This window comes from Ochlerotatus camptorhynchus, unplaced genomic scaffold (genome assembly GCF_037179485.1).
Source record: "Ochlerotatus camptorhynchus isolate MF236.1 unplaced genomic scaffold, CSIRO-AGI_Acam_v1.1 ptg000665l, whole genome shotgun sequence".
Classification (NCBI taxonomy): Eukaryota; Metazoa; Arthropoda; class Insecta; order Diptera; family Culicidae; genus Ochlerotatus; species Ochlerotatus camptorhynchus.
The window spans coordinates 84,793-112,515 of NW_027041144.1; the positions used below are offsets into that span (position 1 = coordinate 84,793).

The window sequence follows — 27,723 nt, forward strand, 5'->3', positions numbered from 1 at the left end:
ATGTAAACATTCATTCACGTATGTCGTGACGCTTGGTTGATTTTCCGGCCATCTTCATCGCGGAGCAAAAACAGCACACGTCCGCGTGCCAAAACAATAGTTAACGGAATGCCGTTCGGATCTTTTCGTTTGTAACTTAACCCTACGCGACGACCAAACGCTCTCCCAAACACTCAGCGTATTCTCGGTGCCTCTCTCAATTTTGCACCCGATCGAATGATTCTCTCATATTTTGCTCCCGAAGCTCAGATTCTTCGGCAACAAGTGACCGAACTCTAGCAAGCGCGGTAACGAGATTCTTTTTTTTCCTTTATTATCACACGCACACACTCTCAGCACTCTCAACACTCACTAGGTAATTGTAAAATCCGACACGAAGAGACGTTCGGAATACCCCAGCTGGAGGATTATTTCACTCTCGCTCTCACTTTTTTTAACACTGAAAGATTTTTGTTTTCATTTTACCTTTATCCACTACAACGTAGACTTGTATTTCATTTCACGCAACCGAGCAACTTGCAAACAATGTTGTTTACAAAGATGGGCTTTTGTATCCAATATTTGCTACATTGCATGAAATGTGTCAGAACTTTACATGATATAATGTAAACGTAACTATAAAACCAAAGACTTAAGTAAAGTAAAGGAGAAAATCTATACAACTCCCTAATTAGGAAAAAAATCCCAAAGGCTTGGTAGCTATCATAATGAAGTAATTAAACTGGGTTGTCCGCTAGCTTAAATAAAACAACAAAAAATGGTTAATTTTTAGAGATGTTTACGAGCATATTTGTGCTATAAAAAATCATTGTTCTATTGAAATTGATATCATTATTTATATGCAGAAAATACTATTATTCTACATGTTGCAACTAAAAGTAACAATATCACCAGTATTCGACCTTCCCTGGGAGGTATCCTGGACTGTAACATTCAAATTGGTTCCAATTGTTTCTGGAAATATCTGCGGAATAAAGTCTGGAACGTGCAAAAATTGGTCAACTTCAAATTGGTGTATTTCTGTTAGAAATGCATAAAAAAACCCTTAAATGCTGCAGTTGGAAGTTGAGTGTATATACAATGCTTGCTATGATAAGTTTTCACCGTTTGCTCTACAGTTTTCAAAATGACGTCCAAGCAATAGGAGCATCGTGTCAAAATTATGCTCGCGCATCAAGAGAAACCGACGTTACGTCTCCTATACTACTGTGCATCGGGCCAAGAAACGAGCCGGGTTATCGACGTTTAAGAAGGTGAAGGTGGCGAACCGAGATTACCAACAAAACACGTCGGCAAAGCAGCGATCCCGAAAGCTGTATACGGATCTGCTCACAAAGTTCGACTGTGTCGTCATGGTCGTAGAAATTTATGTGAAGGTGGATTTCAAGCAGCTTCCGAGACAGGAGTTTTATACCAATGAGATGTATACAGGTGAAGAAATGATCGTAAAATGGTATTCGTGTAGTGCAAAATATGTTATAGTGTTTTTGAAGTATACCTTCGGCGACGTAAAACTCCACATTTTTCATGCCAATTTTTTAGGAGTTTTTCGTCATCACCGATTGTTTACCTCTGTTTTGCTACTAATACCAACAAATACTCTCTTGTGCCACACCTTTATATACCTCATTTGTTTTATACCGCATCAGGAAAAGGGAAGGAGGCTGAAATTTTCAAAACCATCAAACTATCGAAGTTCCCGAAAAATATCTCGTCTGGCAGGCCATATGCACGTGTGGTCTAAAAAGCGACATTTTCATTACTACGGGAGCCGTCAATCAAGATTTAAGAGATCTACGTTCAGGAGTGCCTGGAAAAGCGGCTGTTACCATTCCTAAAGCAACAAAATAGACCTGTGCTGTTCTGGCCGGACTTGGCGAGCTGCTACTATGGGAAAAAGGCAATCGAGTGGTACGATGCGAACAACGTGGTTGTGGTACCCAAAGACCACAACCCTTCCTCAACCCAGAACTCCGCCCTATCGAACGGTATTGGGCTTTGGTCAAACGGAATCTCAACAAAAACTAATAATCTATGGAAAACGAGCAGCAGTTTAAATCTAACTGGCGTTCGGCGGCGAATAAGGTCGATGAAACCACTGTGCAAAATTTAATGGAAAGGGTTAAGCGGAAGGCACGGCAGTTCGGATTTGGGAAACCAAAAGAATAAACGAACATTTTTTCCTTTAAATATATGAATTGAACTACCAAAAGAAAAATAAGATGATTTTTGTGATATGAATTTTGACTGAAAGAAACGATTTTTTTGTCGACCAATTTTTGCGCGTTCCAGTCTTTGATTTAACCAAGTGGAAATGTTTAAAGTAGAGAAATTTCGTAGAATACACATAGCCTCGCTAATACTTCGTCTGAGACCCGTAACCATGCGTAAAGTGATGCGTTCCAAATTAAAGACTTCGATTTCTCTCGTATAGGATTAGGAAATTTTGTGATAAACAATTAATTATTCATTTCGGTTCATTTAATTAAAAACGTATATTTTCAGCATTCATTACATTTCGGTAATTTTGATTATGTTTAAAATAACATAATGCGGCGATCGTTCTTGAATTACAAAAAAAATGGAACTAACTAAAATAAAACTATATCCTATAAGACACTTAAACTAATAGTACTTCTGATCTTTCTCCTAATTTCCTGTCATCAGATGAGATCTTATTAATAAATTTGTGAAATGATAATCTACACTTGGACCGCTCATTGAAGTAGTTAACTAAGTCATGACTAAATCTTGTATTTTTTTTTTGTATGAATTTGCTTTCATGGATATAACTGACGGATTGACGATTTGTGTGCATGGTTATAAAAAATGAATATTCGGTTGGTCTGCTCCAAGCCACGACAAATAGGAGCTCAAGCACAGCTGTTTATTTTAAATACAGTATGTAAATATGGCAGTTTGGACTGATGAACCATTGTAGACTTTCATTCAAGCGACTATAGCAATTTGGCTGATTTGTTTCTTTCTTTGTATGTCTCGGTAATAGACGGGTTTCAAGTAAGTGACATTGTTTTTTGTAATTTATAAATTACGAGTATAGACAATCTTTCATCGGTACACTGTTGATGATTGATACGCGCTTAGAGTACATTAAGTTTACAGAAGCTCAACAGAAATTTTATATTCTAAGTAAGATGATTAAGGGACTAAGCTAATATTTCCTTTTGGTTCAAACGTAGGTTGTCATTTCGAAATACAGTTTGCAGAAAGGCAGAAGCAGAATATGCACCACATTTTTTCGATTAGTAACGACACCAAAAATTAAAACTCAATACATTTCCTGCTCATCAAAATTCTTGGAAATATTCGACGGATGTGTTGATTCTAGGAAATGTTGACATAAATAAATAAATTCAATATGTTTAATAATAATCTCGCAGAATTGTTTTCAAAACATGGTCGAACGGATATTTTTGTTTGTTTGAGCTCTGTTAGTTGGTTTTACTTTCATGTTTTGAAGGTTTGCTATATGGTTCAAAATCCGTCTAAGCAATAGCACACAGGTTTTTAGCATCATTGTTAATGGGTGTCATACCAACTGATGGTATTATTTTATCTGCATTTTAAGTAAGTAAACAATATATGCAATAATAATGTCCACATGATGCATTATCCGCTGGAATTGTGATTTAAATAGCATTAAAAATGTAAAGTTGTTCCGCGCAAGTTGAGAGCATTATTCTGTCATTCATCATCCGAAAAGTACATATAAAACAGTGAGTTCGCAATTTGTCTTAATCCTAGCTGCTAAATATACACAATTTTGTAAAGTTTTTTTTTTTCGCTTGACATTATTATCAGTTGCAAATCTCTCATCTGTTATCTGTCACTTATCGCTTCCAGTATAAGTCCTAGAGTGACTACCTTGGTAACGAATACTCCGTTCCATTTTTTCAACCCTCATGCGTTCCTCTCTAGTGGACAGACAGTCCTGAATCTCCAACATTGTCTGATTACACGGCGGAATTTTTGCCTATGATTTCACCGCTTCGAATCTGCACACCTCTGCCGTCGAATTCCACCGATGAATTCGTCTTTACCCCAACATCTGGTAACGAGTTCAATGGTTGTTTTTCATCCTCTCTGTTGTGGTGCGCGTGAATGATCATCGGTCCACGTGGAAACGGGGGTTATTTTTTAGATGAGAGAAAAATAAATCGACGTGTTAATATTCATTGAGCATAAAATTGATATTATAATGACACGATGAACGATGAAGTAAACAGGATTATTGGATGCAATTAGAAAAAAAAAGTTATGAAGCAGTAAACAGCATGCAATGGAAACAGGTATAATGTGTTTTTTAGTGTTTGTGTTTTTTGTATGTTATTTAAACTTGAAGCTTTGAATTTTTAACGATCCATTAGATAGGGTAAATTATGGCTTCGGCACCCATTGACTGTTTTCGGCAACCGAAATTGAAACGTTAATTTCACTGTATTTTCCCATCAAAACTCTTCGTTGAATGTATTAAGCCGATTCCTCACATTTTAAGCTTCAATCTGATTACATTTTTACGACTGTGCAATCCTTTTATGCCATATTTTTCTTTAAATTAAATATACACACTACAAAATACGGCTGATTTCGAGTTGCCGATAGTAGAACAACCGGTTAACACGCAGTTCAAATGGAAAGGGTGCCGAAGAAAAAGAGACTGCCAACAATAGTCACACTCACCTGAGAAGTTTGGAGCGTTGTAAAAACATGTTCAACCCGTTTTGATCAATTCTGTCGATTAGAATTGGTAGAACAGCAAGCAGCAGATAAATGTCAACAAACAAACCTGTCATGTATGTGTGTGACGCTGAAAAATCGCTAATAGAAGTTCGGACGCTGCTTAGATTGACGAGAATACGTAAATTCCCCTAATTGTTTTTATTTGCAAAAAATATAGTTCTTGGTCGAAACACTAAACTAAAAGTACAAAAGCTAGTTGAAAAAGAGATTTAGATCAGTGCTGCCAAACGTGCGACCCGTGCGCCGGACGTGGTCTCTGGTTCTCAGCGGTGATATCATTCTTGTCTAATTTTATTCATCATTATGAATTTTAGCCCAGAATGAATGAGTTTCTGTTTGAGCGTGTAATAGAGTACAACCAACCGGTGGAATCTAACGATTTTAAATTGGCTAACTACTTGACCAAGCAAATCGATCAACGTACCCCATTCTAGTTGAAATTCTAGTACTATACTATGTTTGTTTTGATTTGCTATGAAAGTTTGACAGATAAAATAAGGGGTTCGTGGATTTTCCTATGTTTCGAGGGGTGCATCGATTATCTTGGTACCGAAGATAGTACCAGAGCTGAGTCAAAAAGTTGAGCACGTTTCTTCGGGACCTTCTGGTCTTTAAGTTACCTTTATGGTACAAACTCGGTGTAATGCTCCTGTCATCCGAAGCCTCTTATACCATAAGTTATTGAACGAACATAGATATAACCGTTTTTAAAAAGCACGTTTAAAAATGTTGGGCAGGCTTGATTTAGATGCTGAAAGGTTATTTAAAACAGCCCATTTAATGTACCAATAAAAATATAAAATGTACCATAAAAAACAAAAATGCACCCCAAATAATTTGTTCCATGTCACAATAAGAAATAGCACCTATACCCCTAGAAAATAGAAAATGTACCCACAAAAAATAGAAATCGGATTGGTTTAACGAAATAAACGATTAAAAAAAAATTACGATCGCACCTTAAAAAAAAAAAAAAGTGATCCACATACATCCAAAAGTAATCCACACAAATGCTCCTTTATTGCTTAACTACTCAGATTTACTAACTTGCCCGTGTTTCTTTTAGTGAGAGCCTCTCGTTGCTTCGAGCAATAGTCTAGGGTAAGCTTCTATAATTTTAAAGAAAAATCGTCTAAAAGAAGCTTGAGGATTCTAAAATAAGCTTATTGTAGAACCTTCTTAAGAAGCTTGTTTCACTCTAGACGTTTGTCCGTCGCTCCACTCCTCTGACTAAAGAAAACATAGGCAGGACAGTAAATCTGAGTAGCTCCGTTGTAAAGGAGAATTTTACTAAGGATTATGGGTACATATTCCATTGTTTATGTAAACAAATTTACGGGTTCCTTTATTTATGGTACCATTGTTATTATTGAGGGATCTTTTTTTTTATTTTACCGGTACAATTTAAAAATGATTATGTACATTTTTTGTTTCAGCAAAGAAGAATGCTAAGATAAAACAGTAGAAAGAAGAAACTTTCTATTTTTAGGACATCTTTCACGGTCAATTTCATCCAATGAATGCAAAGTGTTTTTGTGTTTAAAGGGTGTCCCACATCGAATTGCATCACGGAAAAAACGCTGTAGAAAATTACCTAGTTGACCGATCCTTTTCAAACTTTCAGATAATAAAATATAGCCCATTAGTAAGCTTTTGACATATTTATTTCATTCAACTTGAATACCAAAACCGTACGCTCGCACCTTACGCTTAACTCCACTCATTGGATTCTGTACAACATCTGGATGCAGCTTCTTCTGTACGGAAACACACTTTTTCTTCATGTCTTCCTCAGATTTGACCTCCTTGCGATGCTTCCGTAGTGCTTGCTTCATAATAGCCCAGTATTTTTCGATGGACCGTAGTTCCGGTGCGTTTGGGAGGGGGGAGGCGTTTATGTCCTTGGGTACGAAAGTGACCCCGTTGGCTTCGTACCACTCCATGACAACATTTGAATAGTGGTACAAAGCTAGGTCCGGCCAGAAGATCGTAGGACCCTCGTGTTGCTTCAACAGAGGAAGCTTCTGTAGACACTCCTTGAGGTAGATCTCCCCGTTTATAGTCCCGGTAGTTATGTACGGCGCACTCCGTTTGCCACATGAGCAGATCGCTTGTCAAATCATGTATTTCTTGGCAAACTTTGAAAGTTTCTGCTTCCTTACTACCTCCGGAACATCAAACTTTGTAGTGGGCGGTGAAGAACAGTAGCTGAAGGATGTCCGCCTTGCGTAAGTCTCATCATCCATATGAGGCTTCCATAATGAGGCTTCGTCAGCATCTGGGTGTCGTTTCCGGGCCCGTGACTATCCCACCGTGTTTTGCCCTTCGTCACGATTTGGAGCGTACGTATGCATACCCTCCCGGTCCTTGGCTCTCTGAGCGAAAGACTTGGACAGATACAACTTTTTGGCCACATTTCTGACCGAAGTAGTGGGAGTCCGCTTAAACGATTTCACGACACGCTTGTTATCCTGATCACTAATAGAACATCCATTCTGACCGCATTGCTCCTTCCGTTCGATGCTCAGAGCACAGACAAACAGACGTAAATCTTCATTGTGTATCTTCGTTCACGTATTTAACGGTTGATTTGAATATTATCAGTTCCACGACCTACTCGCCGCAGCATCGGATCACTTTGACGTTTCTACAAATTCTATGGAACTTTTATACAATATTGTTTGCGAGTTAGCGAGCAAGCTTCTTTTCCGCGAGAAACCCGAGAGATGTCGTTACTGAGGTCCTATGTTTTGAGATACTATGTTTTCAAGAAAAACTTTTTTTAAGAGTTACGTCTGTTTTTCTGTGCTCAGAGTTTTGTAGTAACGTTTAATCACACGACTCACCGTTGACTGCACGATTACAAGTTGTATTCCGATGTCCCGATGAGAGAGTTGAGGGTTTTGCAGGTGCTTGCGCAAAATCAATTCGCGACGTTGCTTTTCGGGTGAGGTCATTTTTCCAACTTTCGAAAAACTGAGAGCGATAAAAATACAGTGTGAACAATACACTCTAAACTACTTCTATCCACATTTTCAAGAGAAAATACCCAATGGGTAACTTTCTTCAGCGTTTCTTACGTGATGCAATTTGATGTGGGACACCCTTTACACTGCCCCCTCGGTAGAATTTTCATTTTGCGCTTTTTTTATCGAAACAATCACACAAAAAATCGAGGATGTCCCTTTTTTTAATGACTCTATTAATAACAAATTGATTATTTTGTATTTACTGTGCTGTCATTTTTCCACCAATGAGAGTGCAGAACATGTTTACAACGATGGATGATGATCCTATGGAGAAGCTAATGCTTACTTGGCATGATATAACCGATAAAAATTAATTGATTTTTCGGTTCGTTAATCTATTAATCGATTATTCGAATAAAATTCAGACGAGACTAGATGAATATGAAATGTCATTTTGACATCCACTGACAATGTCAAATACAAGTGCCGTTCGTAAATAATGAGAAAATTTGAAAGAACCGGGGCTGATGACGTCCCCAAGGTAACTGAAAAAAACAAGAGAGCTGACGGGTTGGTAAAAGTATTCTTCTTATTTTTATTGTCTTCTTCTTCTTCTTCTTCTTCTTCTTCTTCTTCTTCTTTGCATTTTAAGATAATTGCTTATTGCATATTAATTTATTGTATGTTCTCAACTTAGTGTTCTAGATGCACTTTGTAAGGCCCCAAATATTTGTAAGGCGTTCTCAAATTACGTGTGCTATTTGAAACAATGTCATTTTCATTAGAGTCGATGTTATAATAAGAGTCCCGCAAAGAGAAAATGTTGCGTAAAAGCACACTGTTTGTGATTTAATTTTCGTCATAGTAAACAGCAACCAGATTTTTTGATTTTTCGGATGACTTTCATTAAGAATTGAAAAATTTCATGTCGATAACGGAGCTTGTGGGAGACAAACACAATTATGGCATTACTTATAAATATCACAATGTACTAAATAAAGCGAAGAAATGTTTTTCATCTAAAATTACTAAAATATTGTCAATAATGAATGCAATACTTGTAGTTCACTGGCTGTGGGAACAATAATGTTTATTTACTTTGCTTGTTTGGTACTTCTGGCTTCACTCTTGGCGGGACGCTTATTTTAACATTGACTCTGATTTTCGTAAGCATTACATTCTCCATTCAAAAGTAACAAAAACTCAAAAATCAATCTTCATTTTCTTTTTGGTTGTACCGTTCAGTTTCTTCTGCGTGCCTGTTTTGTCTTTGGCTACCATTTTTGCATTAGTATTTGTGTGGCAAGTACAATCATACTCTAAGCCCAAGGAATCCCAGAAATTTTCCAACCCGAAAGATTCCTAGACCGGACCGGTAATCAAACACAGTTACGTCCAGCATGGTCTCTGTAGCTGCGCCTTTACCGACTGAGCTAAGGAAGGCCCTTGTACTCAATGTTCCAGACAATTATCGGAACCGCATAAACACATATTGTTGTCCAATACTGTAAGCCTCTATAATTATTCCGTCTTGGAGGCGAACCAGCCTAAGGCTGAAAGCCTCCTAAATAAAGCTAAATTAATTAATTATAATTATTCCGTAAAGAGTTCAAGCATTATTTTTGTTAACTTCATGCGCGTATAGAGTGCAATGGGGCAAGTGAAGACACAAAAATTACCTAACAGCTTGAAGCTTAGGTGAAGTACTGCAAAGTTATCAAGGCTTGGTTTGTCACCTTCGACCCATATGAGAGCAACAATAAAAGTTGAAAAAGAGCTTATTCAAGCGAATTAAGCTGCATATTTGCTTGTTTGAGCCTTATGTGGTCATGATTTTTCATATATTTTATATGTAGGGTAGAGCACTACTTCGTCGTAATCGCCCATTTCCGTTCTATCGATCAGAAAAGATCAATAATATTAATGATTTCACCATGCACAAATCAATAAAAGGTTTGTTCAGATGCGTTAGTTCATTAGCTACAGCATCAATCCTATTAGAGCGCATTGTATGAATATTTACGCTCATTGTTCTCAAAACAAAAGAAGCGCTCCTAGCGAATCTCCTTTTTCTACGTTTATCCGTAGGACGAAGAAAATCTAATGGCGTTTCAATGCGTTTGGACGGAATTAAAACTCGTAGGACGAATTTAGAATCAAGAAGCAGTATAGGATTTTAAACAATATCTCAACAATTTGTGACTCTTTATCAAATCCAACTGTACGTATGGAAAGGTGAATAAATTTAAAAGTCATCTTTAAGAGAAATTTTCTATTTTTTGTTCAAACCCGTTCAAAAATTAGAGGTAAAGCGGGGGTTGTTCTTAGTAGGACGGAAATTAGATCAAAAACCTTATTTTCAGTATCATCGATAACGATTGAAACAGTAAAACACATGTTTTTGCTTAAGACTGTAAGTCGCTATAATGCCCCGTAACGTGGGTAGATCATGGTACGCTACGGGATGTAAGATCTACCATCGATTCCTAGTCATGACTACTTCAAACTAAGGGAACAGGATTTTTCAGTAATCAAAGGAACACATATTAGTTGTTACTTTTTGTCTTGTTTATAGTGACAAGACTCGGCTTTGTCGAGGATGATCTTGAAACAAGAAAAACCTTAGTTAGCTAGTCTTCATCTGTAACCCGTTTGGTCACAAATTCATAGGTTTTTGTCATTTATTATTCAGAACCTTCCCGTTTCTTGTGCAAGAACGTATATCACTGAAGTGATAGAGTTTTGTACTGTTTGCCAAGTGAGTCACCCTAACGATTGTTCGTAGGTACTATTTATTTAAGTGTTTTTGAGGCATAACGTCGAGAGCTAGTGAGATTAGGGGCATAAGTTAATAGCTGAAATAAGCATAAAAATGGCCGCAATTTTCGAATGTCATTAGCTACAGTATTGACAAACTGATTGGGAAGAGGAAAAACAGGGTTTCATGCTAAAAAAAACTACGATTTAGGTTTGTGGACTCAAACCAAATGAACAGTCGATGTGTGGGGCATAATGAGCTTAAGTTCTCACACGTGGCAGATGCATCGCCCGGAAACCCGGAAGTGAGAGTCCGGCAAAGCCAGCGGATCTTAAAACACATGTGAAAATGGTGGGTATTTTCAAGGAAAACGCGAAGCTGTCATCGAGGGAACTTATGGGACCATGAACCCAAAAAAATACTAGGAGGAGTGCGTACGGAAGAGACTACTGCCTTTTCTGGAGCAGCATGAGGTGGATTGCCAATTTTGGCCGGACTTGGCAAGCTGACACTACTCAAATTCCACCAAACAGTGGTACAGCGAAAATGGCGTCACAGTGGTTCCCAAGGAGATGCATCCGGCCAATACTCCGGAGCTAACGCCAATTGAGGAATACTGGTCAATTGTAATTGTAATTGTCTATTACTGAAGAAATAGGGTGGAGCTGCAATTGACCTGATGGATTTCAAGCGGAAATGGAATTTGGCAGCCAAACAAGTGGGAACAGGGCTCGTGCAAAAAATAATAGGCCGTGTACGAAGAAAAGCTCGAGCAATGGCATATGATAAGAAGGAAGACTGAAACAATGGTCTTACAATAAGCATAATACCTACTAATGTGTAGCTGTTACATTGAACTATGAAAAATAAATCGTATTTTTAAACCTCAACAAGATTTTAGTGTCCGGATTTTTTCATGTTCAACCTTTATAAGGGGCGCGGTGCTGCATTGCACAGTGGTCCAGAATGAAGATTTAGCTGGAAGGATAAGTTTTGAGCCTGAAATTGAAATTTTAGACAAAAAGTGTATTCTACAAAGTTGTTGCTTATAGCTACGCCCTTATTTTTATGACAATGAATTCTAGAATGAATTTCAATTTCTCATGAAAGTAATCTTCTAGAGACTTTTAAAGCTCTTCAAGACGCATGTTTATAGTAAAAGTTTTTGCTTGTATCTCTTCTAATAAAAAAGATATTCCAAATTATAGTAAAAATATGAATAAATTCAAATTGATTTTATACGAGTTTAAATAAAATGACATACCTCTAATTTTTTTTTCATATTATTGAGAATAACATACGCCCTTGCAAATGCCGTAATTTTTTTGTTTGCCCATCAGAGATATTAACATTTGAAAGGGCATTTTTTTAGTAGAAAAACTTCAATAACTCTTGATTGGCGAAAGATATCGACAAGCTCTGTATAGCAAAAATTTACACCTTCTAAAGATCTAAAAGTTATTTGATGCCAACTTTGCTGAGAAATTTGAAATAAGAAAACTAGAGCAAACTGTTTTTTTTAGAGGCACCCTAACTCAATTCGAGAAAATAACTTTAAATCGGTCAATTTAAGAGACACAAAAAACAAAACAAAGTTGCTTGAAATTAAGTCAGCTATAACTTTGCCGAAGAATGTATACCCTAATTTTTTCAAACAAAAAAGTTAGATTTTTGATTTCAATGACAATAAGAACTACCATAGAATAATTCATTGTCATAAAAATGAGAGAGTTTCAGTCTATAAAGGGTGATACGGTCAAAATTTGGTCAAGGGAAAACGCGTGTAAATCGGTGAAATCGTTTATTTAAAAAATCAAATTAAATTTCTTTTTCAAGTTCAATTAGTATAAAATTCAGGAAAAATATTCAGTTAGGCTTCCGCTTTTCCAAATCCGAATTGCCGGGCCTTACGCTTGAACCCTGCCATCAGATTTTGTACAACCACCTTGTCCACCTTCTTCGCCGCAGAAAGCCAGTTTGCCTTGAACTGCTGCTCGCCCTTAGCAGTTTTTTTGGTCTTCTTTAGGTTCCGCTTGACAATAGCCCAGTATTTCTCAATTGGGCGGAGCTCTGGCGTGTTGGGAGGGTTCTTGTCCTTGGGAACCACCTGCACGTTGTTGGCGGCGTACCACTCCATGGCCTTTTTACCGTAATGGCAAGATGCCAAATCCGGCCAAAACAGTACGGAACAACCGTGTTTCTTCAGGAAAGGCAGCAGACGTTTATTCAAACACTCTTTCACGTAAATTTCTTGGTTGACAGTCCCGGAAGCTATGAAAATGCTGCTTTTCAAGCCACAGGTACAGATGGCTTGCCAAACCAGATATTTCTTTGTGAACTTTGACAGTTTCATGTGCTTGAAAACATCTGCTACCTTTCCCCTTCCTTTTGCCGTATAAAACTCCTGTCCCGGAAGCTGCTTGTAGTCGGTTTTGACGTAGGTTTCGTCGTCCATTACCACGTAGTCAAACTTCGTCAGCATCGTCGTGTACAGCCTCCGGGATCGCGCTTTGGCCGTCGTATTTTGTTTATCATCGCGATTTGGAGTCACTACCTTCTTGTAAGTCGATAGTCCGGCTCGTTTTTTGGCTCGATGCACGGTTGTAGACGATACACCCAGCTTATTTGCGGCATCTCGGAGAGAGAGGTTAGGGTTTCGCTTGAAACTACCGGCAACTCTCTTTGTCGTCTCAGCGGCTTCCGGTTTTCGATTTCCCCCCGATCCAGACTTCCTGGCTGTCGACAAACGTTCCCCAAACACTTTAATTACATTTGTAACGGTTGATTTGGCAACTTTTAGCGATTTTGCCAACTTTGCGTGCGAGTAGCTCGGATTTTCGCGATGCGCGAGCAAAATTTTGATACGCTGCTCTTCTTGCTTGGACGGCATTTTGACAACTGAAGAGTGAATTCCAAAATCAAAATAGGAGCAACATTCTACACACACACACCTTCAAAATGAGGGGTGTTCAGGTTTTTTAAATGCAAAATTGAAAGAAATACGTCAAGTTGATATTGACCAAATTTTGACCGTATCACCCTTTAGTTTCAATTTCAGGCTCAACACTTCCAGCTAAATCTGCATTCTGGACCACTGTGCATTGATAGCAAAAAAGCATGATTGACCGCCCACGGTTGCTGCTCTGTTATTACCAGATCAGCTGCAATTACACAGAGAACCAACAGATGATGTTTGGGACTAACATTCATCCTTAATGTGTAAGAACTGGAGATCTAATATTTAGCAATACCAGCGCCGGCCGTGTCCGAATGCAGGTCAACTAGGGGAATGGGGAAGGAATGTGTTGACGTGGTACTCTCACTGTGAAGGAAACCGAGAAATCCTCTGCGCTTCCACGAGAAATCACTGGGATGTTGTGGATGTGGGGAAAGGTTGCACACGCACACGCAGGGATCGTTTTTGGTAGAGCGATTATAATGCACAAACACACACACACACACAAGCGCGCGCACTCATCCAATTTCTATTTTTAGATCAGGACCCACACTGTGGTAAGTGATGCGATCGTTGTTAAAGAAGAGTTTGTTTTCATTAAAATCTAGTGGGTATAGAATAAGGCAAAGTGAAAAATTGCAAGGGGACGGGCCTGGGATTGAACTCCCGACCTTCTGCTCAGTAAGCAGAAACGGTAACCACTGAGCTACCGAGCCTCGTCCTGGACCACTGTGCATTGATACCTGCTATTTACTTTTGCCCAGGCATTACAATTTCTGAATACTGGTATTTAACCGGCGTCACATTTTAAATATCAAAATACCGGTATTATAGAAACCACCCGGTATTGAAACCCCTAATTATAAGGTAAGTACAAGTAAAAACTTCTCAGAAGGCGCTATGCTTGTGTAGTTGTTAACTCAGGGTCAATTTATATTCTTAACTTTACCACTTATTAATGGTTTTAGAAGTAGAGTCTTATTGATTAATTCCTAGTACCATCCGGAATTTATAGTAATCAGTATTTCCTTTTGTCGATAACAAGTGAAGATTTAAGTATCAAACTTTTCAATTTCACAAACAATAGAATCCCATAAAAAAGCATTTAGTTTCATATATATGTCGTCAAAACAAACTCGGAGAAAGAAGTCGCTCCCGGACTCAGCTTCCCATACACTTTTTAGGTACATCTATTTATTTTGGATTCAATTTATTCTATGTACCTGTCCAGAGGATTCGTGATGGTGAAACAATCAATACTTCAAGCTCAATTTCACTCCATTTTTTGCTTCTCATCATCCTTTTGATAAACAAAACCATTTCATTTGGATCAAACCTATTCTTTAGTGGGAAAGGGGGGACACTACCTGTTCATCATACTTCATGCACACCCACATGACATTCACACTCACATGCTGCAGCAGGACAAACTACAAAATACGAGCAAAAATTCACACGCAAGGTAACAGAACCCATTTTTGCCTGCATTTCCATCTATTACTGTTGAGTTTTGGCGATTCTGATCGGAGTCACTGAAACGTTTGAGGAAGGAGGTAATGGCGGCAAAAAAAGGCTCACGTTTTCCCAACCGACCGGTGGTGGTGGACCACAGAGTGGAAAGCGTAAACAGGCTTAATAGGCGGTAGGCAGTTAAAAAGCGCTATGAAGGTGGTTATTCTTACATCGGTGTGGTCGCACCGAGCTTCACGATCGGCGGAGGCAGCGGCGACGGTGACGGTGGACGCTCCTTGATGAGGCTGCCACTGCAATAGGGTAGCGGAAAACGCCAACCGTATAGACTGGATTGTGGTTATAAAGTAGCGGATTTTTTGTTTTTGTGTTTGGTTGGTAGTTTTGTGCGGTTTTTGGTTTACGGATGTATCATATGGTTAGGGTTTTGTTTTACAAGGAACGAGATTGTTAGTGGTTGTGGTGGATATGGGACGAGAAAGAAACATTACGATGATGGTACAATGAAGGGGTATCTGCTGTTAATGCTGACGCTGGTGCAAATGGGTTTGAAAGGGTGAGGTTAGTGGTTATTTACAGGGAATACAGAATAAAAACATCAACTTTTTCTGGTTAGTTGTTCATTTTATAATGGTGAGCAGAGCAAATCGTATGAAGTAAAGTAGGAATTAGTAGCAATTAAGTTTTGTGCTTATGTTATACTTGGTGTGTTGAAAAGTTGAATCCTTTTCCTGTATATCCCATGAGGATAAAAGACCATGACTGATGTTGTTGGTGGAAGTTTTTGTTTTTGTAATGCAGGCTGCAGCTTAACTAAGTTGCTTGAAAGTTCATCGTAATATATATTTTGTTTTCGTATATCATATATCAGTGCTAACATTTGAAAACGGCGCAAAAGCCATTTGTAAACAAATGGTTTGTGGGCCCTTTACTCGCTACCCGAAGAACGCCCACGCAAACCAACAGCATCGTCAGAAAGGGGAAAATTTCCCCTACCCGATGTTGCTGTTGTGTCGCGTGGGTGTACTTCAAGTAGTGAGTAAAGGGCCCACAAACCATTTGTTTACAAATGGCTTTTGTGCCGTTTTCAAATGTTAGCACTGATATATTCAATCCAGGTTAGATAAAACCAGCTCAACAGAATAGTTCGGCATTTAGTTTTGCATTAGATTCCAGAAACCAGAAACATTGTTAAGTAATAAAATGGAGTCCCTTAGAATTTGAACATGTTTGCCGTAAGGGCATTAAATACCAGATTACCGTTACGCAATCAGGAATTTAAGATCAAAGCACACGTGAAAATTGTGAGTGGAGGAATGATAATCATTATAAAATTGATAGAATTTAACAATTGACTTAATTCAGTACGTCTCAATCTGTTTCTTGGTGAATCGTTTAATTTTGTTAAATTGATTGACAATTGACTTGAATTTTTAATTAATCTGGGATAATCATAGTGTATAGATCTAAAGTAATCTGTTTCCTTGTTTTGCTAAAAATCCCATCAAATTTTGAGCCAAATTTAAGGAAACATTAAAATTTTCTCTTTAAAAATCAATCCTCTTTGTAACGGTATCCTTCATGAAGAGCATTAAAAAAAGACGAGGATTGACATTGTTTTCAATATAATGAACTTGATTGGATGAATATGTTTGATTTTTTTAAATAAATCACTACGGAAAATGATATAACATTTCGATTTTTTCAGCTTCTGAAAAATAATGGCAGGGTCATACTTTTGTCAGTTCTGGGTTTTTACTATGCGGGTTTTGATTACGAACAGGTTTGAAGCTGCGTATCCTGACCATCTAGGAAGTTACTTAAGATTCGGGGGGCGACCCCGGCGTAGTGGTTAAGATCCATACCTCTCACGCCAAAGTAACGAGTTCAACTCTCACCCCAGATAGGTCACAAATGACCCAAGAGGGCTAAAGTGACTATAAAAAAATAAAACTTAAGACTTCTAGATGATAAACAGATACCTATTCTGTTATTACGCGGCGCTAAAATGCATCTATAAGCTGTTTTTCAAAATTCCTATGTCTTCAGAAAAGTTTTTTAAGCGGCCAAGACATTCCAGATGGTTGACATATTAGTTTTGAAGTCTCCCACTATGCGAAACTAGTACGCTGGAGAAATTACTGCATCGAAAATATGTTGAATATGAATCCATGAAGAATACTGTAAAATGAAAGAAAGTTCTTTAATTATTTATTTCATGTCCTCCTACACAAAAACAGAAAAAAAATACTGTAGATACTTTTATGATCTTAGATTTGGCTCCTCTTACATATTTTGGACAATGTGACTTAACAGGTTGTTCGCACTTTTTGTACTCATCGTATAATTTTTTTCAGCTTTTTCATGGTCTTAGTAGCCTTATAAATCTCAACAGATGAACGTTCGGTAAAGCATTGGTTTCATTGGCAGGCTCAAAGTGGTCATTTCATACGATAGATGAGGAGGTGAAAGTATAGAGTTGTTTGAAACTTAGCATCTTCAACTATGCAAAATCGGTAGCTTCACGCAGAAGTAATGCAAACAAAATAGTTAAAGTGCATACATCTAGATGGGAGCTTACCATCAATCATACTGTCATTGGTCGAAAGGTATAGTAGCAGCACCTCCCCTACCCGTGTCTCCTCGAGATCGTCGAGTCGACTATGACAATACAATAGCTGCAATTTCCAAACCTACGACTAGATGCCAGATAACGACTTGATTGCGATGCAATCGATAGAACTATTTCAACATATCGTAGGTACATAAGAATATCGGTGATCATCTCTTTTTGCCAGTGGTGGACACCCCTCACCATCCCTCTCCAAGTGGGGAGTTTGGTAAAAAGAGATGATTAACCCGATTCGTACCTTCCTCAAAGTTGTCCTTCATCGCTTTATACTCTCTATATACAATTTTCACACTGCTTTACTCTAACGGAACTATCAACTCTATACTTTCATCTCCTCATCTATCGTATAAAATGACCACTTTAAGCCTGTTATTTGAAACTTAGCATCTTCAACTATGTAAAATCGTTAGCTTCACGCAGATGTTAATATAAACAGTAAATATTTCATTAAAAAAATTCAACAAGACTTCAAAAATAAAATGTCTTCGTAATAACCTTTTACCAGAACAGATTTTTCTGAAATTTTGACCACAATTTGTTCGTAAGTTTCAGCTGGCAAAGTTTTGATAAACTTGATGCAATCGTTTGTGAATAAGGATTGCATATGGCAGTATGTATGGATCATAGGCTGGGTGTCACAAAAAAAAAAATGAAAAATAGTTTTACATGATTGGAAGCCTTACTTAATTGTTTTTATAGTCGAGCAGTTCTGTGCGTTCGTCTACCACTGATTTAAATAAAATTAAGGGCCTCCCTTAGCGCAGTCGGTAAAGGCGCAGCTACAAAGCAATACCATGCTGGAGGAGGCTGTGTTCGATTCCCGGTCCCGGTCTAGGAATTTTTCGGGTTGGAAATTTTTTCGACTTCCCTGGGCATAGAGTATGAAAAAGAAGGCAATAAATCGGCAGTCGATCTTCGCCGACAAATGGTTCGATGGATTCTGTGGTCCTTTCATTTTTCCATGTACCGTACTCTCCATAAGTCGATACCTCTTTTGGTCGATGTTCTATGTAGTGTTGTTTGGATTCTATAACTCGATATATCAAAGGTAGAGCTTAATTCTGTGATTTTGATGTTAAAATCAGAGGAACTTTAGAAACATGACAACTGGTGATCATATTGAGTATCCAGGATCTATTGGCCACATCATAACATGTTTCTGATGTCCTCGGGTAAATTTCATACCTAAATCTATCGTGGGGTAAATCAAACTGGTTTTATTGAGTGCTTGAGGTGATAGTTCCACATCCATAAAATGATCCTGATGCTGCTAGAGAAGTAATCAATACAGTCTAAAAGCAACTCACGTTGTGCGGTAGATAAAATTTCATGAGATTCAAATTATTCAATGCATTCACATCGAACATTTTTTTGGGCGACCTTGGATCAAATGGCCAAAACTTTTCATGAATTAGAGCCTTACATGCAATGAATTGAATTTCAAGAATGTACAGTCCTATTGCATGTTTTTTTTCATATTTGCTTAATGTAAGGAGTTCACTACTCAGAACGTAAATGCATCATGCAGTAGATGGAATTATTCTGGATTATTCTTTAATTTGCGGTTGAAAAAAAAAGCAAATTTTTGTATTCTACCGTATGCGTGATAATGTTTGCACCATCGTACAAATAAGATTCCCGTTTCACCTGTGCATACAATTCCTTGGTTTTCTTTGCATGCACGTAACCTATAGCTCAAACCGTAGTAGGCTGTGTATAAAAGAAAATGATTTACTTAGTTTGACAGTTGCACCATGTCGCAAAAAGACATTTCAATCGCCGTGGGAGTGTCCCGGTGGACCGTCAAAAGGGTTTTAGACCGAGAAAAGAAAGGATAACTATCCGCGAAGGTGGCCACAGGTCGTCCGAGGTCAGCTCGGGTTCCGAGGGTTATCGCTGCTATCAAAACGAAGATTCGGGTGAATCCAGTGCGTTCACATAAGGAAAATGGCCAAGGAACACGGGATTAGTCTCTTTACGGCACGGAAGATCGTAAAGGAAGATTGCGGGGCGAAGTCGAGGGCACGGAAAAAAAACTCACATGACTACCAACCGCATCCGGGAGCTACGAGTCGAACCATGCAAAAAATCTTGAACTTCCTTAGGCGAAAAAATCCGGTAATCCTGTTCACCGACGAGAGCATTTTTACCGTCGATCCCGTATCAAATTCCAGAACCGACCGGTATATTAGTTCTCTTCCGGTAAAAGACGTGGCCGACGAGCACAAGAACGTGTATCTGACCAAGCATCCTCCTAGCGTTATGTTGTTTGGATTGGTGGCTTCCGATGGCAAAAAAAATGGACTCGGTATTCATTTCAGAAGGCGACAAGGTCAACATGGAGGTCTACATCGGGATTTTAAGTAAGTATGTTCTTCCGTGGATCAAAGAACAGTACGGTCCGAAGCCAAATGTTGTATTTCAACAAGATGAGGCTCCGTGCCACACCTCGAACCGCACTCAGAAGTGGTTGCAGGAACATCTTCCGTTCTGGGCGAAGGATATGTGGCCGCCATCCAGCCCCGATCTTAATCCGCTGGATTACTCAATATGGCGCGTCATGAATGCCAAGGCCTGTTCTACCGAGTACAGCAAACCTCAGACAAACATTGACCCGTACCTAGAGAGAAATGGATCCAGACTACATTATTAGAGGCCGTAATTGCAGCAAGTGGAACCTCGATCGATGATTAACATAGTTTAAGACTCTGAGAAACATCCCATTCCCATTTGAATAAATAAAAAAAACTCGAAAACGAAATTTTTGAGTTTATTTTTAAATTTTGACATTGCTTAATGGTGCAAACATTATCACGCATACGGTATAAGTCGAAAATTCTATAACTCGATGGTCCCTTCAATACCGAGTTATAAAGAGTTGCCAGTAATTCTAAAGTTTTACCAGTCCCTTAAATTATATTTGTTTGTTTTCCTCTGTTAACTTGTAAAGAAGGACATGGCATAAGGAATCAAAGAACTTTCTTATAATTATAATAATAATTTAATATTTTCTATCGAATTTGGAAGGTAACAGTTTTTTACAAGTTATTTTTGATAGAGTCCTTATAGTGATCCTGATCATCTAGAATGTTACTTTATATGGCGAGTGTATTGAAACCCTAATGAAATTGGTATGGTTATTTTGCTTAACGACGTGTTTAGGGTATCATCCAAACCATTTGTGAAATAGTTCGACCATTTGGGTTATCGTTCGAGTAAGTTAAAAATCAATAATACCAAAATCAGGCACTGACCTTATGCAATACCGAGTTTCGGTAATATGGCTGTCACCAGGGATGGAAAATCATTTACATTCATTTCGTGCATTCATTTACATTCATTTGCCTCTAACTTTTTTCATCAACAGAATTCTGTAAAATAGTGTTTGAAGCTTTTGTAGGCTTTGATATTAACTACATCTTTTGTCAACAACTCAAATCTGTATCTCTTATGCATGATGAATCAGAGCGATAAGCACCCACCATTGTTTTTCAGTGAATGTAAATTGCATTCACTGATAAACAATAACATGTTCTGCCAGCTCTATTTCATCATGCATAAGAGATTCAGATTTTAGTTATTAACATAAGTTGTAATTAATATCAAAAGCTACAAAAGCTTCATACATCATTTTACGGTATTCTATTTATGAAAAAAGTTAGAGGCAAATGAATGTAAATGAATGCTCGAAATGAATGTAAATGTGTGTTCCATCCCTGGCTGTCACTGCTTTTTTTTTCACCCACCATTTTTCAGAAGTGAAATCGTTGTAAGTATTTTTGTAAACAATTGCTTCAAAGGTCATTTTATAGAAGTTGATAGCTCGCCTACCCAAACTAGCACCACCATAGACTTCTCTGACGTTTGTAAAATGCACAAGTATTAGTGCGGAACTTGGGGTAAATTATAAGTATTAGTGCAAGAAAACCTTTGAATTCACCCAAAGTTCTGCACTAATACTTGTGCAATTCACAAACGTCAGAGAAGTCTATAAGGTAGGGGCAGGGTATGCGTATTTTCACACAAAATGCAACTACACAAAATGCTCTTTTGTTAATAACTTTTCACTCAGTTGATGAAGCTTGGTTTTATTTTTAGTAATTGATAGAGTAGCGCCAGAGTTTACTATAGAAACTAATAAAGTTTTTAAATCACAACATTTGAATTCACACAAATGAGTTTTTTTTTATTGTAGGTTCGAAATTAGTAGTGATAATTTCTCTTTTCGTTTTTGTGACGCAAAAATGAGAACAGCTTATCGCCTAAATAAAAATGTACTGTGTTTTACGTACCTATAAGGGATTATTTTTTACGATCGTACAGGTTTGGGCCAAAGTTTCTCAGAATTCTATGAAATTTCGCCCACAGGAAGAGTTTATGATCATATGAATGAGAGACATTAAAAAAATATGAGGTGGTCAATTTTCCGCTAAAACTTTAGTTGAAATTTTCGGATTTTCCCGAACAGCACGTAATTTTAAGAATAAAAACTCATGAACCCGAACATTTTTTTATAGAAAAATGTTGGGGAAATTATCTTAGAAATACATATAAAACATAATCTGAAAAATGTTGCCCATGAAAATTTTCACGATGAAGGAAAATCACAAAGAACAGGAAAAACCATTGTCTTAGTAATGAAAAAAAAAAAAAAATCAACCCTGGAAAACGGAGTACTTTGAAGAAGAAAAGAATAAACTACGAGTTGATCCAACTTCATGGCGAGCACAATATCCAGAGAGTCGGTAAAGCTATAAGGGTACACTTGATGGGACTTATTGTATAATTATGTAGATAAGTAAGTACATAAGTAAGTACATAAGTAAGTACATAAGTAAGTACATAAGTAAGTACATAAGTAAGTACATAAGGAAGTACATAAGTAAGTACATAAGTAAGTACATAAGTAAGTACATAAGTAAGTACATAAGTAAGTACATAAGTAAGTACATAAGTAAGTACATAAGTAAGTACATAAGTAAGTACATAAGTAAGTACATAAGTAAGTACATAAGTAAGTACATAAGTAAGTACATAAGTAAGTACATAAGGAAGTACATAAGTAAGTACATAAGTAAGTAGATAAGTAAGTACATAAGTAAGTATATAAGTAAGTACATGAGTAAGTACATAAGTAAGTATAAAAGTAAGTATATAAGTAAGTACATAAGTAAGTAAATAAATAAGTACATAAGTAAGTAAATAAGTAAGTACATAAGCAAGTAATAAGTAAGTACATAAGTAAGTACAAAAGTAAGTACATCAGTAAGTACATAAGTAAGTACATAAGTAAATACATAAGTAAATACATAAGTTAGAACATAAGTAAGTACATAAGTAAGTAGATAAGTAAGTACATAAGTAATTACATAAGTAAGTACATATGTAAGTCGTTTAACCAGTATTTTCTTGCATACATACACACGGAGAAAAAATACTACCCAAAATTGGAGTTCCTCTTACTAAATTTTGAGTTGAGCCTCTCCGCTCGTTATTGTTGTCAAAAAAGGAACGAGAGATTCGACTTAACGATATATAGTTCAACTTTGATTGAATTAAAACAAAATTTACGTTAATTAAACTTAATTTTGTGTAGAATATACTTAAGAGTAAGTAATTTTTTGCTGGTGTTAAATGGAACCTGCTACATGCGATTTACTCAAATTTTAGTTATTTGACTAAACCCGGAAATTGAGAGAAAAGTACTTAATTTTGGGTAGTTTTTCATCTCCGTGCACTATCCGCCATAAGGGAATCACTTTAAAAAAATTTGCAACACTCATATTGTATATTGCATCACCTAGAAAAGCTTACTTACCAATCATCCGTCGTATTGACATTTTCTCTGGGTGATGCAATATTAAATATGAGTGGTGCAATTTTTAAAGTGATTCCCTTATGGTGGGTAGTGGTTATGCATTAAGATATAGTAAATTCTTCAAAGAACAACGTACTCTAAGGTGCATGTTTAAATGTTTCGATCTACTGATCATAGATTAGAAGTAATTAGAAAAAAAGCTAAAAACAAAAATTTCGTTCACTCTTCAATCGCGCTTCCTATTGTCTTCCCGGATCTTTCTATCAACAACATCGATGGTCTTTTATCCTTTGAACTAATTAAATCTGATCGATTTTTTTTCCAAAGTGATTGAATCACTACTTACCTTCCTAGTTTTTCCTCGTCACCCAGCTCGGATGGTGAGCGTTTCGTTCTTCTGCACATCATTGCCAGCAGGCCGAGATTTCCTATCAGACAGCAGAGGATATCGATGACCAGCAGGAGTAGTAGGACACAGCCAACAACGATCCCGATGACGGCCGCCGACGAAAGGGCCCGGTCATCAACTCGTAGCACCACGTCGATACCTACACGGTTTGTCACACAAGGACACAGAAAACGAAAAAAAAAAAACAGACAAAAGCAGAAAAAGCGAACGAGATGAAAAAAATGTCATTAGTTTGCAAACCGGCTCTATTTATTTGACAAATTAAATCTAGAAATAAAACAGAAATTTGGCAGATAGCCGAAGGAGGATTGAGAAAAAAGGAAAATTAATTACTAAGTTATAATTAAATGTACAGGGGATAGAGAGAAAATAATCCTTCTCCTAAATAGCGAGTGTCAGGAGCAGTTAAACACATTCAAAGGGATGTTGTGCAACGAAAGAAATCATGACCAGTAGGTGTGTTGAAAGCTCTTCTACAGTATACCAACATATCAATAGTGAAACATGAAATTAAATAAATAACTTTTTTTATAATTTTACTTCCTTGTACCATGATGTCACACAATAAACACCCGCACTATAGCAAACAGTGTTGAGCTTTCTGAAATATAGCCTACACAGGCACCAACGAACCAACGAAGTAAGACGGAAGTGTACTATCTCGCCAAAGGGTAATTCCATCACACCCCTCCCTGACCGGGGTGGATACATGGAGTCTTGGACTCACCGTGTGCTGGTCACAGCATCCAGCAGCAGCAACAACGGAATAGCACAGTATAGGAGATGTACAACAGCCCCGGTTCTAGTTCACCACAAAGAGCCGGAAAAGCGGAAGTTGAACTTTCGCATTACACTTTCCGCTTATCGCAAGCGCGTTTGCTGCTACTTCAAAGTTTCCCGTTGCCCTCAAATCCTACACTGCAGGTAGTATTCCACCCATTACATGCATATATAGAAGAGAGAGCTGGTCGTGGGAAGCTATATTTATTAGGGTGGTTCAAAATATCGATTTCGCTCCACCCCGCTCAATCGATTCTTAATGGGGTCCTGAGGTCCATTCTCCCAGAATTTGAGCTGGTTTGGTGGCGATCTCATATTGAACTGGCCGTTTGAAGTTTAAATGGGCATAGCTATGGGAAAAGTGATCTTTTATTCCCATCGTCCTAGCCTTTCGCTCTAAAGATCAACGGGTTAGCTTGCTATCTGTGCGTATGTGAAATTTTCCACGCTACTATGTCATAGTGCAAGATGCAGTGTTACCCTAAAAGCAGCCGATCTATCATATGAGAAAGTTATCGGTTTCGAAATAAATTAACAACTAATTATCTTGAAGATCAGTCAAAAAGTGGTCTTCAGTAAAGTTGTAGCTGATTAAGAACAGATAGCAAGTTTACCCGTAAATCATTTTGGAAAACGGGTAGGACAATGCGAACAGAAATTTCACTTGGCGATGCCGGTGGTATAGTGGTAGCGTGACTGCTTTCTCACCTTAGTGTGTTTGGGTTGAATTCCAGCCGAGTTCGTTGGATTTTCTCTGATGCGAAAAAAATCTCTGGTCACGTCTTCCTTCGTAAGGGAAATAAATGAGTGCAATATCTACCCAGGTATGGAAGCCGCCTCCCTGGGCTGGCCATTGACGGCAATCGATGTCCGTCGGTGATTGGCACTAGATTGCGGAACAAAGGCCGACGTTAAATAAAAGAATCAAAAAGTTCACATTTCCCGTAGTAATTCCCAAATAAACTTCAAATGCAATATCAGATTGCATCCAAATGATTAAAATTTTTGGGAGAATAATCAGGACCTGTTTTAGAATCGGTTGAGCGGGTTTGGTCAAAAACGATATTTTGAACCACCCTAGTGCTGGTTAAACATAGTCTGCGGTGGGAGTCATAGGATTCATTACTCTTTCTACCTACAGGATGCTAATTATGCACGACGGAGCTTAAGCTTGGGTCTCCGGGCAATGGAGTGAACAGTGAGGCTTGTGTTCTGCCTTCGGTGGCTTCCAGAGGTATCCATTACGTCTTGCATGGCCATAGTCCAATTAATTTCTAGCAGCGAATCAGCAAATAGCATATTACTCGCATCTAGAGGGAATTATCATGTGAAATTCGGATTCGCCAGATGGTGCCCACGGCTGATGAAATATTGCCTTCTAAGCGAACGGTATCTATCGCGGAAAGCTCTCTTGAATGCATAATTGCTGCGTTCGCGGTGATTAATAGGCACATTTCGGCCTTGTGACAGAAACTGCTCTTCATGACTCATTTTAATAAGATTTTGATGCCAATTATTTGCTTATTAAATTGTTCAATTGACCGGCTGTTTACAATCGAATTATGCAAAGAATGAAGCATAAATGATTTTTTTATGGCAGGGAAAAACTATTTCAGGGTTTTGGTACCAGTAGTAATAAGTATATAATTTCTGAATTGAACAATATGTCATCATACCATGTTATTTGAATGAAGTTTATTTTGCTCTGTATTTTATCTGACTAAAACATTGAAGTCAACTATGGTTAATGCAGGGAGCCACATTGTCAGGTTATCCTTAATTTTATGAAAAAGTCCAGTGGTTTGTACATGGACTAAAATATATATTTGATTTTGTTTTTTGAAATTATTTTAAGATACTGTAGATGGAATCCACTTGAGTTGACTAAAAGGCAATGGTAAACAAATCACTGATGATTGTCAAACCGGTAGTTCATCGCACAGTTAATTGTTGAAGTCACCCTACAACATCCTAAAATATTGGGATATACTCTTCAAGTAAAGTATTATAGTGAATTTTGCACCAAAATAGACTCCTGCACTAAAAATAATCCCTTGGAATTTTAAAATAATAAAACGAAAATTTTGATAGTATCAAAGTGCCACGATTTACAATAAATGATCATCAACAACAACAACAACAACAGTATTGAAACTTTGAAAATAATTTATTTTTATTTATTCTTGTATGACAGAAAAAGTTGTCGAGGGGTTATTTTTAGTGCATTAATTTTGTGCGATATTTTTCTTCTTATTATTATTAATATTTTCCATTCAATACCGAGTGGAAAACAATCTCTAATGAACTGGTATTATTTCAAAGAGAAGAAATCTGCTTGGAAAATTCATCCTAGGATTTCATATGATTATATCGGGATATCGAAAAATTTTCTAAATATTTTTTTCCTTGATTTGTTTTCCGTTGATCTTGTTTTCCATACTGAGTACCGATGCTATCGATGCCAGGGAGGCAGCTCCCACACCTGGACCCTACCTTTCGACCCACCAACTCGAATTGGGGACTAACGGCTTTACTTCTCTGATCAGAGATCAATCACGCTTACCAATACACCACTGGCGCCACTGTTTTTTGTAAATCTGAAATTTCAGATATTTTTAGGGTTTGGGAATTAAGTTAATCCAAGTTTTGGAAACATATATTCAAATGGCCAAACCAGTTTTTGTTTTAAATTTCAAGCTTTCTTCTAGCTGTGAATATTCTCGTTTTGCTTTGTGCACTTCATTTCAATGGAAGAAACGTTTGCTTTCTAGTCGAAATTGAGCTTTAATTCGACTTTCAAGCCGAGGAATTTGACTAAAATTTTTGAGATTGACTACAAATTCGCCAAACCACAGTCACTCGCAAACTGAGATTTTTTTCTCAAATATGAGTAAATGTCACTCATATTTATATAAGTACAGGATAAGGAGCAAGCTTCAGCTTCAAATTCTCATGGAATTCTTCTTACAAATTCATTCCAACTCTTACCTGAATTCTATTTTAATTGTTTTTAAAATATGCACTCAGAACAACCTTGAGCTTTTACTTAGAATCGCTTCCCTAGCAAAGTCCAGCATCAAAATGACAGCAAATTGAAATCAAGTCAACATCAAAATGAATTCATAATTTGATTTCAGTTTACGCAATTGACAAATTTGATACCTAATTTT

General features: G+C 37.5%; 1 protein-coding gene across 3 annotated transcripts in view; it reads right to left on the reverse strand.

The window, feature by feature from the left end:
- Window positions 1-2,480: 2,480 nt before the first annotated feature.
- Fas2 (fasciclin 2) overlaps window positions 2,481-27,723 on the reverse strand; it is an 88,289-nt gene continuing 63,046 nt past the window's right edge. The window contains exons 7-9 of one of the 3 annotated variants that reach the window (XM_065237949.1): window positions 23,711-23,912; window positions 15,127-15,207; window positions 2,481-4,104 (exon numbers count right to left, since the gene is read on the reverse strand). In XM_065237949.1, coding sequence (XP_065094021.1) covers window positions 3,975-4,104; window positions 15,127-15,207; window positions 23,711-23,912 — 413 coding nt within the window. In that variant the 3' untranslated portion in view covers window positions 2,481-3,974. Of the gene's footprint in view, window positions 4,105-15,126; window positions 15,244-23,710; window positions 23,913-27,723 lie in introns of all 3 variants that reach the window. The other 2 variants (XM_065237948.1, XM_065237950.1) reach the window with 2 other exon arrangements.